At 52.5% G+C, this 16823-nt stretch overlaps 1 protein-coding gene across 1 annotated transcript in view; it reads right to left on the reverse strand.

Moving 5' to 3' along the window:
- The window catches only part of trpv6 (transient receptor potential cation channel, subfamily V, member 6), a 57219-nt gene that overhangs the window by 14582 nt on the left and 25814 nt on the right, over positions 1 to 16823 (reverse strand). Inside the window, exons 6-10 of the mRNA XM_063040212.1 lie at positions 15538 to 15710; positions 8768 to 8914; positions 6390 to 6602; positions 3883 to 3969; positions 1490 to 1566 (exon numbers count right to left, since the gene is read on the reverse strand). Coding sequence (XP_062896282.1) covers positions 1490 to 1566; positions 3883 to 3969; positions 6390 to 6602; positions 8768 to 8914; positions 15538 to 15710 — 697 coding nt within the window. The remainder of the gene's footprint in view (positions 1 to 1489; positions 1567 to 3882; positions 3970 to 6389; positions 6603 to 8767; positions 8915 to 15537; positions 15711 to 16823) is intronic.

The raw sequence follows: 16823 nt of genomic DNA on the forward strand, positions 1-16823 counted from the left end.
ATCTCCTCTGTACTCTCTCTATTTTGTTGACATCTTTCCTATAATTTGGTGACCAGATTTGTACACAATACTCCAAGTTTGGCCTTACCAATGCCTTGTACAATTTCAACATTACATCCCAACTCCTATACTGAATGCTCTGATTTATAAAGGCCAGCCTACCAAAAACTTTCTTCACCACCCTATCCACATGAGATTCCTCTTTCAGGGAACTATGCACCATTATTCCTAGATCCCTCTGTTCTACTCCATTCCTCATTGCCCTACCATTTACCATGTATGTCCTATTTTGATTAGTCCTACCAAAATGTAGCACCTCACATTTATCAGCATTAAACTCCATCTGCCATCTTTCAGCCCACTCTTCTAACCGGCCTAAATCTCTCTGCAAGTTTTGAAAACCTACTCCATTATGTTTAAAGTTAAATTGGGTAGATATATGGACAGGAAAGGAATGGAGGGTTATGGGTTGAGTGCAGGTCGGTGGGATTAGGTGAGGGTAAGAGTTCGGCACGGACTAGAAGGGTCGAGATGGCCTGTTTCCGTGCTGTAATTGTTATATGGTTATATGTTATATCCACAACTCCACCTATCTTAGTATCATCTGCCTACTTACTGATCCAATTTACCACCCTCTCTGTACCCTCTCCAACGTATGACGTGTCTAGTTACGTTGGAACTTTATAAAACTCTGGTGAGGCCCCATCTGGAGTATTGCACACTGTTCTGGTCTCCCCACTACAGGGAGGACGTCGGGGCTTTGGAGAGGGGGCAGGAGAGGCTCACCGGGACGCTGCCTGGTTCTGGAGGGCGTGCGCTCTCACCAGAGGCTGGGTAAACCTGGGTAGATTTCTCTGGAGCGATGGTGGCCGGGGGGAGATCTGAGAGAGGTTTATAAGACTGTGAGAGGCAGAGAGAGAGAGTGGACAGAGAGTATCTGTTTCCCGGGGTTGAAATGTCTCACACCAGAGGGCAGGCATTGAAGGTGAGGGGGGCGGATATGAGGGGTAAGTTTTTTACCCAGAGAGGGGTGGTGGGAGAAGCAAATACATTCGAGGCTTTTGAGAGACGTTTTGGGAGGCACAGGGACGTGAGGGAGATGGAGGGATATGGACGGGGTGTGGGGAGGAGGGATCAGTGTTTGGGTGTTTTAGATTTGATTTTCAGCTGGGACGGCACAACATTGTGGGCTGAATGGCCTGTTGGTGTCCTGTACACTTCTCTGCCTATACCCTATGACAGGAGAAGGGGGCAGAGAGAAACAGGGATGAGGCAGGATGAAGGGAGGAGGAAGGGAGGGGGGCAGGAAGTGGAGAAGTCGGATGCGGAGAGGGGGAAGAGGGACGAGAGGGGAGGGAGTGCAGGGGAGAGAGGGGACGGAGATCAGAGCAGAGGCGGGGGGAGAGGTGCAGTGAGAGGGGGAGGACAGAGCAGAGACGGGGGGGGGACGTGGGGGACGTGGGGGAAGAGGAACGCCGATGAGACTTACATAATAACGTGGAAGGGTCCCCCGAGAGCGGTTCTCCCGAAATATCGCCAGGCGCCGAATCGGAGAATGTCCGGGATCTGATCACAGACACGAGAGAGAGGGAGAACTCAGAGAGGCCCCAGTCCACACACGCACACGGAGCCAGACACCACCCAGCTGGGGCTAGAGTCAGTGACGCAGGACGCTGGGGGAGAGGGGTCACTGAGGGACGGTGTGAGGGAGAGGGATTAACATCTGTAGGGATACGGTCAGTGACACAGGACGCTGGGGGAGAGGGGTCAGTGAGGGACAGTGTGAGGGAGAGGGATTAACGTCAGTGGGGATACAGTCAGTGACACAGGACGCTGGGGGAGAGGGGTCACTGAGGGACGGTGTGAGGGAGAGGGATTAACGTCAGTGGGGATACAGTCAGTGACGCAGGACGCTGGGGGAGAGGGGTCACTGAGGGACGGTGTGAGGGAGAGGGATTAACATCTGTAGGGATACAGTCAGTGACACAGGACGCTGGGGGAGAGGGGTCACAGAGGGACGGTGTTAGGGAGAGGGATTAACGTCAGTGGGGATACAGTCAGTGACGCAGGACGCTGGGGGAGAGGGGTCACTGAGGGACGGTGTGAGGGAGAGGGATTAACGTCAGTGGGGATACAGTCAGTGACACAGGACGCTGGGGGAGAGGGGTCACTGAGGGACGGTGTGAGGGAGAGGGATTAACGTCAGTGGGGATACAGTTAGTGACGCAGGAGGCTGGGGGAGAGGGGTCACTGAGGGACGGTGTGAGGGAGAGGGATTAACGTCAGTGGGGATACAGTCAGTGACACAGGACGCTGGGGGAGAGGGGTCACTGAGGGACGGTGTGAGGGAGAGGGATTAACGTCAGTGGGGATACAGTCAGTGACGCAGGAGGCTGGGGGAGAGGGGTCACTGAGGGATGGAGTGAGGGAGATGGATTAACGTCAGTGGGGATACAGTCAGTGACACAGGACGCTGGGGGAGAGGGGTCACTGAGGGACGGTGTGAGGGAGCTGGATTAACGTCAGTGGGGATACAGTCAGTGACACAGGACGCTGGGGGAGAGGGGTCACTGAGGGACGGTGTGAGGGAGCTGGATTAACGTCTGTGGGAATACAGTCAGTGACACAGGACGCTGGGGGAGAGGGGTCACTGAGGGACGGTGTGAGGGAGAGGGATTAACGTCAGTGGGGATACAGTCAGTGACACAGGACGCTGGGGGAGAGGGGTCACTGAGGGACGGTGTGAGGGAGAGGGATTAACGTCAGTGGGGATACAGTCAGTGACACAGGACGCTGGGGGAGAGGGGTCACTGAGGGACGGTGTGAGGGAGAGGGATTAACGTCAGTGGGGATACAGTCAGTGACACAGGACGCTGGGGGAGAGGGGTCACTGAGGGACGGCGTGAGTGAGAGGGATTAACATCTGTAGGGATACAGTCAGTGACACAGGACGCTGGGGGAGAGGGGTCACAGAGGGACGGTGTTAGGGAGAGGGATTAACGTCAGTGGGGATACAGTCAGTGACACAGGACGCTGGGGGAGAGGGGTCACTGAGGGACGGTGTGAGGGAGAGGGATTAACGTCAGTGGGGATACAGTCAGTGACACAGGACGCTGGGGGAGAGGGGTCACTGAGGGACGGTGTGAGGGAGAGGGATTAACGTCAGTGGGGATACAGTCAGTGACACAGGACGCTGGGGGAGAGGGGTCACTGAGGGACGGTGTGAGGGAGAGGGATTAACGTCAGTGGGGATACAGTTAGTGACGCAGGAGGCTGGGGGAGAGGGGTCACTGAGGGACGGTGTGAGGGAGAGGGATTAACGTCAGTGGGGATACAGTCAGTGACACAGGACGCTGGGGGAGAGGGGTCACTGAGGGACGGTGTGAGGGAGAGGGATTAACGTCAGTGGGGATACAGTCAGTGACGCAGGAGGCTGGGGGAGAGGGGTCACTGAGGGATGGAGTGAGGGAGATGGATTAACGTCAGTGGGGATACAGTCAGTGACACAGGACGCTGGGGGAGAGGGGTCACTGAGGGACGGTGTGAGGGAGCTGGATTAACGTCAGTGGGGATACAGTCAGTGACACAGGACGCTGGGGGAGAGGGGTCACTGAGGGACGGTGTGAGGGAGCTGGATTAACGTCTGTGGGGATACAGTCAGTGACACAGGACGCTGGGGGAGAGGGGTCACTGAGGGACGGTGTGAGGGAGCTGGATTAACGTCAGTGGGGATACAGTCAGTGACACAGGACGCTGGGGCAGAGGGATCACTGAGGGACGGTGTGAGAGAGAGGGATTAACATCTGTGGGGATACAGTCGGTGACAGGACACAGTGTCCTGGGGGAGAGGGGTCACTGAGGGACGGCGTGAGCAGTCGTTACCTCTAGAAACAGAGTTACGATGGCACCCATGACACTAATCACCTCTCCCACCAGCCGGATCTGATCACCTGCCCCGCTGTACGCTTCCTGTGGATCGCAGAACGTCAGTGGTCAGAGCAGAGGCGACAGATCTTGTCTCCCATCGAGATCGGTTCCGTAACGAACGGGGTCGGCTCTTCACTCTCGCTCACACCCTCGTAAACCTCCGCCCTGCCTTGACGCCCCTGCACGTGCACAGACATGCTCTCTCTCTCTCACACACACACACACACACACACACACACACACACACACACACACAGACACAGACACACAGACACACACACAAACTCACACACACTCACACACACATTCACACACACACACCCACAGAAACACAAATGCAACAAAGACACACTCAGGAAAGTCAAAATGTGACAGATTGACACATATTTACACACTCAGTGAAACACACACACAAAACAGAGATACGCTCACAATCATACAGAATCTCACACACTGACAGAAATTCACACGCGCACACACACACATACAGAATCTCACTGACACAAATTAACTCACACGTATGCAAACACACACATTGACATACATACCAAAGCTCACACACTGATACAAATACACACGCACACACTCACGTACATACAGAATCTCACACACTGACACAAATTTATACACACACACACACTTTCATAATACAGAATCCCACACTGACACAAATTCACACACACACACTCACACTCACAGACACACACTCACACACAGTCAGTGTCTCACACTCTGACACACACTCACACAGTGTTTCACACTCCGACACACATTCTCACACACACACACACACACACACAGACAGTGTCTCACACTCTGACACACACTCACACACAGACAGTGTCTCACACTCTGACATACACTCACACACACACACACTCACACACAGACAGTGTCTCACACTCTGACATACACTCAGACACAGTGTCTCACACTCACACACACACACACTCACACACAGTGTCACACACTCACACTCACACACAGTCAGTGTCTCACACTCTGACACACACTCACACACACACACTCACACACAGTGTTTCACACTCCGACACACATTCTCACACACACACACACACACACACAGACAGTGTCTCACACTCTGACACACACTCACACACAGACAGTGTCTCACACTCTGACATACACTCACACACACACACACTCACACACAGACAGTGTCTCACACTCTGACATACACTCACACACAGTGTCTCACACTCACACACACACACACTCACACAGTGTCACACACTCACACTCACACACAGTCAGTGTCTCACACTCTGACACACTCACACACACACACTCACACACACAGTGTCTCACACTCTGACACACACTCACACACAGACAGTGTCTCACACTCTGACACACACACACTCACACACAGACAGTGTCTCACACTCTGACATACACTCACACACAGTGTCTCACACTCACACACAGGCACACTCACACACAGTGTCACACACTCACACTCACACACAGTGTCTCACACTCTGACACACACTCACACACACACCCACTCACACACAGTGTCTCACACTCTGACACACACTCACACAGTGCTCACACTCTGACACACATTCACACACACACACACTCACACACAGACAGTGTCTCACACTCTGACACACACTCACACACAGACAGTGTCTCACACTCTGACACACATTCACACACACACACACTCACACACAGTGTCTCACACTCTGACACACACTCACACACAGACAGTATCTCACACTCTGACACACATTCACACACACACTCACACACAGTGTCTCGCACTCTGACACACACTCACACACAGTGTCTCACACTCTGACACACACTCACACACAGACAGTGTCTCACACTCTGACACACACTCACACACAGACAGTATCTCACACTCTGACACACACACACAGTCAGTGTCTCACACTCTGACACACACTCACACACACACACTGACACACAGACAGTGTCTCACACTCTGACACACACTCACACACACACACACTCACACACACAGTGTCTCACACTCTGACATACACTCACACACAGTGTCTCACACTCACACACAGACACACTCACACACAGTGTCACACACCTACACTCACACACAGTCAGTGTCTCACACTCTGACACACACTCACACACACACTCACACACAGTGTCTCACACTCACACACAGACACACTCACACACAGTGTCACACACTCACACTCACACACAGACAGTGTCTCACACTCACACGCACACTCACACACACCCAGTGTCTCACACGGTGTCTCACACTCTGACACACACTCACACTCACAGACACACACAGACAGTGTCTCACACTCACACACACACACTCACAGACACACACAGACAGTGTCTCACACTCACACATACACACTCACACACTATGTCTCACACTCTGACACACACTCACACTCACAGACACACACAAGGTGAGGTGTTGTGACCTGCAGTGTTCTCTGCACGAAGATGGTGGTGTCCCTGGGGTCGGTGACATTGCTGGGGCGCGGTTTCAGAGGACGGTAGACGCAGCAGAGGGTGAAGGTGATGATGTAAACAAGATAGAGCAGGGTAAGCATCCGGAAGTAGAATTTGCCGTATCGGTTCCACTTGAGGGAGATCAGCTGTTTGAGGGGAGGCAGTTCAAGAATGGACAGAGCCTGGGGTAGGGGAGACAGGAACAGCGTCAGCCCGATAGGCAAGGTGCACAGAGTATTCAATGAGACAGCGCGGAGTTCCCCTTCCAGACATCCAAATCCCAGATTAACCCGAGCTGAATTATGAGACAATTCACAACGTTTGCATTCACACCCACCATCCACATTCCCAATGGGAAACCGTCCATTCCCATACACTCCCAGTGGGACCCCACCCCTTCCCATTCACTCCCACCGTCCACACTCCCAATGGGACCCCACCCCTTCCCATTCACTTCCACCATCCACACTCCCAATGGGACCCCACCCCTTCCCATTCACTTCCACCATCCACACTCCCAATGGGACCCCACCCCTTCCCATTCACTTCCAATGGGACCCCACCCCTTCCCATTCACTCCCACTGTCCTCACTCCGAATATGATCCATCCTTTCCCATTCACTCCCACCGTCCACACTCCCAATGGGACCCCACCCCTTCCCATTCACTCCCACCGTCCACACTCCCAATGGGACCCCACCCCTTCCCATTCACTCCCACTGTCCTCACTCCGAATATGATCCATCCTTTCTCATTCACTCCCATTGCCCAGACTCCCAATGGGTCCCACCCTTTCTCATTCATTCCCACCGTCCACTCTCCAAATGGACCCCACCACTTCCCATTCACCCCCACCATCCACACTCCCAATGGGACCTTACCCATTCCCATTCCCTCCCATTGCCCAGACTCCCAATGGGAACCCAACCCTTCCCATTCACTCCCACCCTCCACACTCCCAATGGGACCCCACCTCTTCCCTTTCACTCCCACCGTCCACACTCCCAATGGGACCCCACCCCTTCCCATTCACTCCCACCATCCACACTCCCAATGGGACCCCACCCCTTCCCATTCACTCCCACCGTCCACACTCCCAATAGACCCCACCCCTTCCCATTCGCTCTCACCGTCCACACTCCCAATGGGACCCCACCCCTTCCCATTCACTCCCACCGTCCACACTCCCAATGGGACCCCATCCCTACCCATTCACTCCCACCGTCCACACTCCCAATGGGACCCCACCCCCTACCCATTCACTCCCACTGTCCACACTCCCAATGGGACCCCATCCCTACCCATTCACTCCCACTGTCCACACTCCCAATGGGACCCCACCCCTTCCCATTCACTTCCAATGGGACCCCACCCCTTCCCATTCACTCCCACTGTCCTCACTCCGAATATGATCCATCCTTTCCCATTCACTCCCACCGTCCACACTCCCAATGGGACCCCACCCCTTCCCATTCACTCCCACCGTCCACACTCCCAATGGGACCCCACCCCTTCCCATTCACTCCCACTGTCCTCACTCCGAATATGATCCATCCTTTCTCATTCACTCCCATTGCCCAGACTCCCAATGGGAACCCAACCCTTCCCATTCACTCCCACCGTCCACACTCCCAATGGGACCCCACCCCTTCCCATTCACTCCCACCGTCCACACTCCCAATGGGACCCCACCCCTTCCCATTCACTCCCACCGTCCACACTCCCAATGGGACCCCACCCCTTCCCATTCACTCCCACCGTCCACACTCCCAATGGGACCCCACCCCTTCCCATTCACTGCCACCGTCCACACTCCCAATGGGACCCCACCCCTTCCCATTCACTCCCACCGTCCACACTCCCAATGGGACCCCACCCCTTCCCATTCACTCCCACCGTCCACACTCCCAATGGGACCCCACCCCTTCCCATTCACTTCCACCATCCACACTCCCAATGGGACCCCACCCCTTCCCATTCACTCCCACCATCCACACTCCCAATGGGACCCCACCCCTTCCCATTCACTCCCACCATCCACACTCCAATGGGACCCCACCCGTTCCCATTCACTCCCACCCTCCACACTCCGAAGATGATCCATCCTTTCTCATTCACTCCCATTGCCCAGACTCCCAATGGGACCCCACCCTTTCTCATTCATTCCCACCGTCCACTCTCCAAATGGACCCCACCCCTTCCCATTCACCCCCACCGTCCACACTCCCAATGGGACCTTACCCATTCCCATTCCCTCCCATTGCCCAGACTCCCAATGGGATCCCACCCTTTCTCATTCATTCCCACTCGTACGGCCCCAGTTACAGTCATGGTCTGTGCGCCACACCTCGGTTTTCTTGCTGGCCACGACCAGCTCCAGGACGGAGTTGTCCTCGCCCCAGGAGTCGATCTCGGACAGATTGTAGAGACAATTGGTGACTGGCCCGAACGTCCACTGCGCCACCCTCTTCTTGTTCATCAGGTGCTGGAACATCTGCGTGCGGGAGCCGAGATCGGTGGGTCAGTTCCCGTGGTCAGATGCAGGCTGGGCCCTGACTTCCAGCGAGAGGGTGGCAGACAATCTGCATTGTGGCCACAACCCTCCCTGTGTCACGTACCCCGTGACAGGGATAAAGAACCAGCAGAAATACAAACCAATTTGGAGTCTTGTATTGCTATAAACTACTAATATTTATTAGTAACTACGCAATACAGTAATATCAGTGTAAATAAATCACACAGGTTAGCAATGATAATATATAAAAGTAAGTGTGGAATATATATGTATGAAAACCAAGCTTCTTTAAGTCTCAGGGTAAAAAGATACAGTCTTACGATGTTGAGTTCGGTTCAGTTCAGTTCAGTTCGTGGTATTCAGTTGAGTAGTGATGGAGAGAGTGAGTTGAATCTTCAGGTGAGCTGTTACCGTCGATCTTCTCGTCGTCCTCCGAAGTCCTTCACAAGTCACCGACTGTGACTTTAACCAGGGGGACCGGTTTTCTGTGGTGGACCTATCACCCAGGCGAGGGTGGACACATAGACAACTCCCCACCAGTCAGTCCCTTCTCCTTCACTGGAAGAGCAATTGGATCGATCCTCCAAGAACCCACTCTCTCTGCGGGCACAACGATGCTCATTCAGTGTCCAGATCATGTATCATCTGACCTCCCATTTATTTCCCCCGTACTGAGCATCACCTGTCATTCAATGAGTCCCTCCTCCCTTTGTCTGTGAAGAGATGCACGAGCAGGCAACAAGTCCTTGAAAGTCACATCAACAACCTGCCGAAAATCATAACATCGAGCGTCCATTAAATAACGCCACCTTCAGTCACCATAGCAACCTTCGAGCTGCTGGGTGCTGTCTCCAACCCCAAACGCAGTAAAAATCCAAAGTTACTTCCATTGCCTTAAAGTGGCAGTCCAACCGTTAATCTTCGTCTCTCTCTTTTCAAAAGCAACATATCGGTGGTAAATAACTCTTTCTCTCTCTCCTTTCCAAACAAACCATCAATGATGAATGTCTCTCTCTGTCTCTCTTCAATCAGTTAATAGGGGCGCTCCTGGATCCCCTCACACCCGTCACTGAGCACGTCGGCGAGGGTCAATAACTCCGCAAGGGATTGTCCCTCACTGAGGTCTCCCGCCACCCGGGACGTGCACTCTTCTCATTGCTACCATCGGGGAGGAGGGGCCGGACACTGAAGGCGCCCACTCAGTGACTGAGGGACAGCATCTTCTCCTCTGTGTGTCTCAGGTAGATAGGGTCATAAAGAGAGCTTTTGGTACATTGTCCTTTATTAATCGAAGTATTGAGTATAAGAGCTGGAATGTTATGATGAGGTTGTATAAGGCATTGGTGAGGCCGAATCTGGAGTATTGTGTTCAGTTTTGGTCACCAAATTACAGGAAGGATATAAATAAGGTTGAAAGAGTGCAGAGAAGGTTTACAAGGATGTTGCCGGGACTTGAGAAACTCAGTTACAGAGAAAGGTTGAATAGGTTAGGACTTTATTCCCTGGAGCGTAGAAGAATGAGGGGAGATTTGATAGAGGTATATAAAATTATGATGGGTATAGATAGAGTGAATGCAAGCAGGCTTTTTCCACTGAGGCAAGGGGAGAGAACAACCAGAGGACATGGGTTAAGGGTGAGGGGGGAAAAGTTTAAAGGGAACATTGGGGGGGCTTCTTCACACAGAGAGTGGTAGGACTATGGAATGAGCTGCCAGACGAGGTGGTAAATGCGGGTTCTTTTTTAACATTTAAGAATAAATTGGACAGATACATGGATGGGAGGTGTATGGAGGGATATGATCCGTGTGCAGGTCGGTGGGACTAGGCAGAAAATGGTTCGGGACAGCCAAGAAGGGCCGAAAGGCCTGTTTCTGTGCTGTAGTTTCTATGGTTCTATGGTTCTATGGATCCTGAATTGTCCCTGTGAACTGTGCTTTGAAAAGAGAGAGAGAGGTGTCCAACACAGACACCTTGTTATTAAGAGAGGGGAGAGGCGAAGACAACTTGGAGACGGTGTTACGGTTTCTCTGCAGCGTGTTTACACTTCTGCAAGGACACTGCCAGCTTCTGAGTTCCTACAGAGAGAGAGAGGGGGGGAGCTACTTGATGGACAGCTGGTGCTCATCGCGACAGTATTTAGACCAGCGTGATTGCTCGTTTCACAGAAGGACACGCAGACGCACCAGGGTGTGGTGAAGTTCCCACTACCCTGTCCAGGTGCCCACGAGTGTGGGACTGAAGATCGATTCCAAGGGGTCGATCTGTGATTGTTAGTGCGTGAAAGAGCGACCCTGTGGAGTCTAACCCTCGCCCGGGTTGGTAGACTATCACTCGGAGACAGTGCTCTTAAGTCGGTCAAGTCTGGCTAACTTGGAAGTTTCGGAGGACAACGGGAAGAATCGATGGCGTCAGCTCAGCTGAAGAACAAAACACCTCGCTCTCTCTCCATCACTGCTCAACTCAATACCACAAACTGATCTGAACTTTACCCATCACCGTAAGACTGTACCCATTTACCCCTTGGCTTGCAGAAGCTTGGTTTTTATATTTCCACACTTAACTAATTATTATACTTTATACTTTATTGTCGCCAAACAATTGGTACTAGAACGTACAATCATCACAGCAATATTTGATTCTGCGCTTCCCACTCGCTGGATTACAAAATATTAAATATTAAGAATATTAAAAATAGTAAAAAATTAGTAAATATTAAATATTTAAATTATAAATCATAAACAGAAAATAGAAAAATGGAAAGTAAGGTAGTGCAAAAAAACCGAGAGGCAGGTCCGGATATTTGGAGGGTACGGCCCAGATCCAGGTCAGGATCCGTTCAGCAGTCTTATCACAGTTGGAGAGAAGCTGTTCCCAAATCTGGCCGTACGAGTCTTCAAGCTCCTGAGCCTTCTCCCGGAGGGAAGAGGGATGAAAAGTGTGTTGGCTGGGGGGGTCGTGTCCTTGATTATTCTGGCAGCACTGCTCCGACAGCGTGCGGTGTAAAGTGAGTCCAAGGGCGGAAGATTGGTCTGTGTGATGTGCTGGGCTGTGTTCACAATCTTCTGCAGCTTCTTCCGGTCTTGGACAGGACAACTTCCGTACCAGGTTGTGATGCACCCTAGAAGAATGCTTTCTACGGTGCATCTATAAAAATTAGTGAGGGTTTTAGGGGACAGGCCGAATTTCTTTAGCTTTCTCAGGAAGTAAAGGCACTGGTGGGCCTTCTTGGCAGTGGACTCTGCTTGGTTGGACCAAGTCAGGTCATTTGTGATATTGACCCCGAGGAACTTAAAGCTTTTGACCTGTTCCACTTGCGCACCACCGATGTAAATGGGGTCGTGCGGTCCGCTACTCCTTCTGAAGTCAACAACCAATTCCTTCACCTTGCTGACGTTGAGGGACAGGTTATTGTCTTCGCACCGTGCCACCATTGCTAACCTGTTTGATATATCTGAATTTTATTACTGTATTGCGCAGTTACTAATAAACGAGTGTTAGTTAACAGCAACACCAGACTTCAAGGTGCGTTCTATTTCTGCTGGTTCTTTAACCCGTCACGGGGTACGTGACATCTGCCATCAGATCTATGTTTCTATGTTTCTATAACCTCCCTGCTCTTATAGTCTATAGTCATAGAAAACTATTGGCGCGTGGCCAAGTGGTTAAGGCATTCGTCTAGTGATCTGAAGGAGAGGCGACGATGGTGGCCTGACACAGCTCGCGGTGGCCACTCCGGTGAACGATATCTGTTATAGAAACATAGAAAAAAAAAATAGGTGCAGGAGTAGGCCATTTGGCCCTTCGAGCCTGCACCGCCATTCAGTACGATCATGGCTGATCATCCAACTCAGAACCCCGCCCCTGCCTTCCCTCCATACCCCCGATCCCTTTAGCCACAAGGGCCATAGCTAACTCCCTCTTAAATATAGCCAATGAACTGGCCTCGACTGTTTCCTGCGGCAGAGAATTCCACAGATTCACCACTCTCTGTGTGAAGAAGTTTTTCCTCATCTCGGTCCTAAAAGGCTTCCCCTCTATCCTCAAACTGTGACCCCTCGTTCTGGACTTCCCCAACATCGGGAACAATCTTCCTGCATCTAGCCTGTCCAATCCCTTTAGGATTTTATACGTTTCAATCAGATCCCCCCTCAATCTTCTAAATTCCAACGAGTATAAGCCCAGTTCATCCAGTCTTTCATCATATGAAAGTCCTGCCATCCCAGGAATCAATCTGGTGAACCTTCTTTGTACTCCCTGTCAAGTAGGGGTGCCGTGCACAATCCTGATTTGATGGAGACGGTCGTGAGAGCACGGAGGAACGTCTGGTGAAACTTCTGAAATGCCTGTTTCGCTGCCGCTGCTACTGTGCAGTCCGGAATCTCCGCAGGGGAAGGCCCCGAGTCCTCGGCTTGAAGTTTTCGAACGGACCAGAGTCGGCTGCGGTCGGGTGCTTCCAACGCATCGGCAAGTTGGAAGGTTCATGGCGGGGAGAGTTTCTCTCTTCTGCCGCCTACGTGGGATGATGAGTCTATCGGGACTTTGAGACTTTTTTTTTAACCGTGCCCATGGTCTGCTCTTCATCAAATTACGGTATTGCTTTGCATTGTTGTAACAAAATGTTATAATTATGTGGTTTTTGTCAGTTTTCGCCTTGGTCTGTCCTGTGTTTCTGTCATATCACACCGGAGGAACATTGTATCATTTTTTAATGCGTGCGTTTCTAAATGACAATAGACAAGGACTGAGTGTCCTCATAATCTAAACTAATCTGAAGGTCGTGAGTTCGAGCCCCGGCCGAGGCAGCGCGTTGTGTCCTTGAGCAAGGCACTTAACCACACATTGCTCTGCGACGACACCGGTGCCAAGCTGTATGGGTCCTAATGCCCTTCCCTTGGGCAACATCGGTGGTGTGGAGAGGGGAGACTTGCAGCATGGGCAACTGCTGGTCTTCCATACAACCCTGCCCAGATCCAGCGCCCTGGAAGCCTTCCAAGGCGCAAATCCATGGTCTCACGAGACTAACAGGTGACTATAAAGAAGACTACAACACAGAAACAGACCCTTCTCGGCTGGTGGCTCAATGACATCAGCGCTGGACCCGGGAGCGGAGGTTCCCGGGTTCGAAACCAGTCGGGGCCACTCGCGAGTACGCTTTCCATCCGTACCGGGTTGAGTGTCGAGATGGCAACTCGACCTCGTAAAATGAAGGGAAAAATACTGCGAAATGTCTGTGTGGGGAGTGGCGTGTCACACAGTCTCACTCTCATTCCGCGCCTTGTAAAAAGCCATGAAAAAGACATCATCATGGACGCACACGCAGACGCACACGCCAAAAAAAAAAACAGGCCCTTCAGCCCATCTACTCTATGCTGAACCATTAATATGCCAAGTCCTATCGACTTGCGCCTGGACGATAGTCCACCCATCCATGTACCTGTTCTATCTTCCCTTGGCCGTCGAAATCGAGCTCGCGTCCACCCCTTGTGCTGGAAGCTCGTTCCGCACACTCACCACCTTCTGAGTGAAGAAGTTTCTGCTCCGTGTTTCCCCTTAAACTTCTCACCTTTCACCCTTAACCCATGACCTCTGGTTGTCATCCCATTCAACTTCAGTGGAAAAAGTCTGCTCGCATCTACCCTCTCTATACATTTCATAATTTTGTGTGTGTGTGTGTGTATGTGTATAGGCATCCGTTAGTCATGTGAGACCATGGATTTGCGCCTTGGAAGGTTTCCAGGGCGCAGGCCTGGGTGAAGGTTGTATGGAAGACCGGCAGTTGCCCATGCTGCAAGTCTCCTCTCTCCATGCCACCGATGTTGTCCAAGGGAAGGGCATTAGGACCCATACAGCTTGGCACTGGTGTCGTCGCAGAGCACTGTGTGGTTAAGTGCCTTGCTCAAGGACACAACACGCTGCCTCAGCCAGGGCTCGAACTAGCGACCTTCAGATCAGTAGACCGACGCCTTAACCACTTGGCCACGCGCCAACAGTAAATTTTGCATACCTCTATCAAATCTCCTCTCAGTCTGCTATATTCGAGGGAATAAAATTCCGAACTCTTCAACCTTTCCTTAGAACGCAGGTCCTCCAGTCCCAGCGAGATCCTCGCAAATTCTCTCTGCACTCTTTCAACTTTATTTACATCGTTCCTGCAGGCAGGTGACCAGAACTGTGCACGATACTCCAAATTAGGCCTCACCAATGTCTGATACAAGCTCATCAGGACGTCCCATCTCCTGTACTCAATACTTTGATTTACGACGGCCAGTGTACCAAAAGCTTTCTTCATGGGCCTATCTACCTGTGACGTCACTTTCAATGGATTATGGACCTGTATTCCCAGACCCCGCAGTTCTACCGCACTCCTTGGTGCCCGCCCGTTCACTGTGTAAAACCTACCCTGGTTGGTCCTGCCAAAGTACAACACATCGCTCTTGTCTGCACTAAACTCCATCTGCCATTTTCTGGCCCGTTTTCCCAGCTGCTCCAGGTCCCTCTGCAAGCTCTGACAGTCTTCCCCGCCGTCCGCCGCGCGCACTCTCTCTCTCTCACACACATGCTCACACAGACCCAGCAGCTGACCGCCACAGGAGACGCCTCACCACAACGTTGCCCTCAACAGCGGCCAGTTTGATGGGCGTGAGCCCCTCATTGTTGGGGAGCTGTCTGGCCCTCAGCGAGGCGTCCGGCTCCTCGAGGCCCTCGATGAGGTCATACACCTGGCATGCGATGGTCTTGTTGGGTTGCAGGGCGAGGATGTGCAAGGCGGTGTTGCCTGAACAGGGAGGACGGTGTGAGAGGACCTTACAACGCACACCTACAGACTGGTAAACCCCATCCCAACCTATTACAACAGCCCTTAACTTCAACTCTCAGTGGGGTACCATGGCATCTTGCTCTCTCCCACCGTCTGCACTCCCAATGGACCCCAACCCTTCCCATTCACTCCCACCTTCCACACTCCCAATGAACCCCAACCCTTCCCATTCACTCCCACCGTCCACACTCCCAATGAACCCCAACCCTTCCCATTCACTCCCACCGTCCACACTCCCAATGGGACCCCACCCCTTCCCATTCACTCCCATCGTCCACACTCCCAATGGACCCCAACCCTTCCCATTCACTCCCACCTTCCACACTCCCAATGAACCCCAACCCTTCACATTCACTCCCACCGTCCACACTCCCAATGAACCCCAACCCTTCCCATTCACTCCCACCGTCCACACTCCCAATGGGACCCCACCCCTTCCCATTCACTCCCATCGTCCACACTCCCAATGGACCCCAACCCTTCCCATTCACTCCCACCGTCCACACTCCCAATGGGAACCCAACCCTTCCCATTCACTCCCACCATCCACACTCCCAATGGGAACCCAACCCTTCCCATTCACTCCCACCATCCACACTCCCAATGGACCCCACCCCTTCCCATTCACTCCCACCTTCCACACTCCCAATGGACCCCACCCCTTCCCATTCACTCCCACCGTCCACACTCCCAATGGGAACCCAACCCTTCCCATTCACTCCCACCGTCCACACTCCCAATGGACCCCAACCCTTCCCATTCACTCCCACCATCCACACTCCCAATGGGAACCCAACCCTTCCCATTCACTCCCACCGTCCACACTCCCAATGGACCCCAACCCTTCCCATTCACTCCCACCATCCACACTCCCAATGGGAACCCAACCCTTCCCATTCACTCCCACCATCCACACTCCCAATGGACCCCACCCCTTCCCATTCACTCCCACCTTCCACACTCCCAATGGACCCCAACCCTTCCCATTCACTCCCAACATCCACACTCCCAATGGGAACCCAACCCTTCCCATTCACTCCCACTGTCCACACTCTCAATGGACCCCACCCC

The sequence above is a fragment of the Mobula hypostoma genome, unplaced genomic scaffold, assembly GCF_963921235.1.
Source record: "Mobula hypostoma unplaced genomic scaffold, sMobHyp1.1 scaffold_70, whole genome shotgun sequence".
Lineage (NCBI taxonomy): Eukaryota > Metazoa > Chordata > Chondrichthyes > Myliobatiformes > Myliobatidae > Mobula > Mobula hypostoma.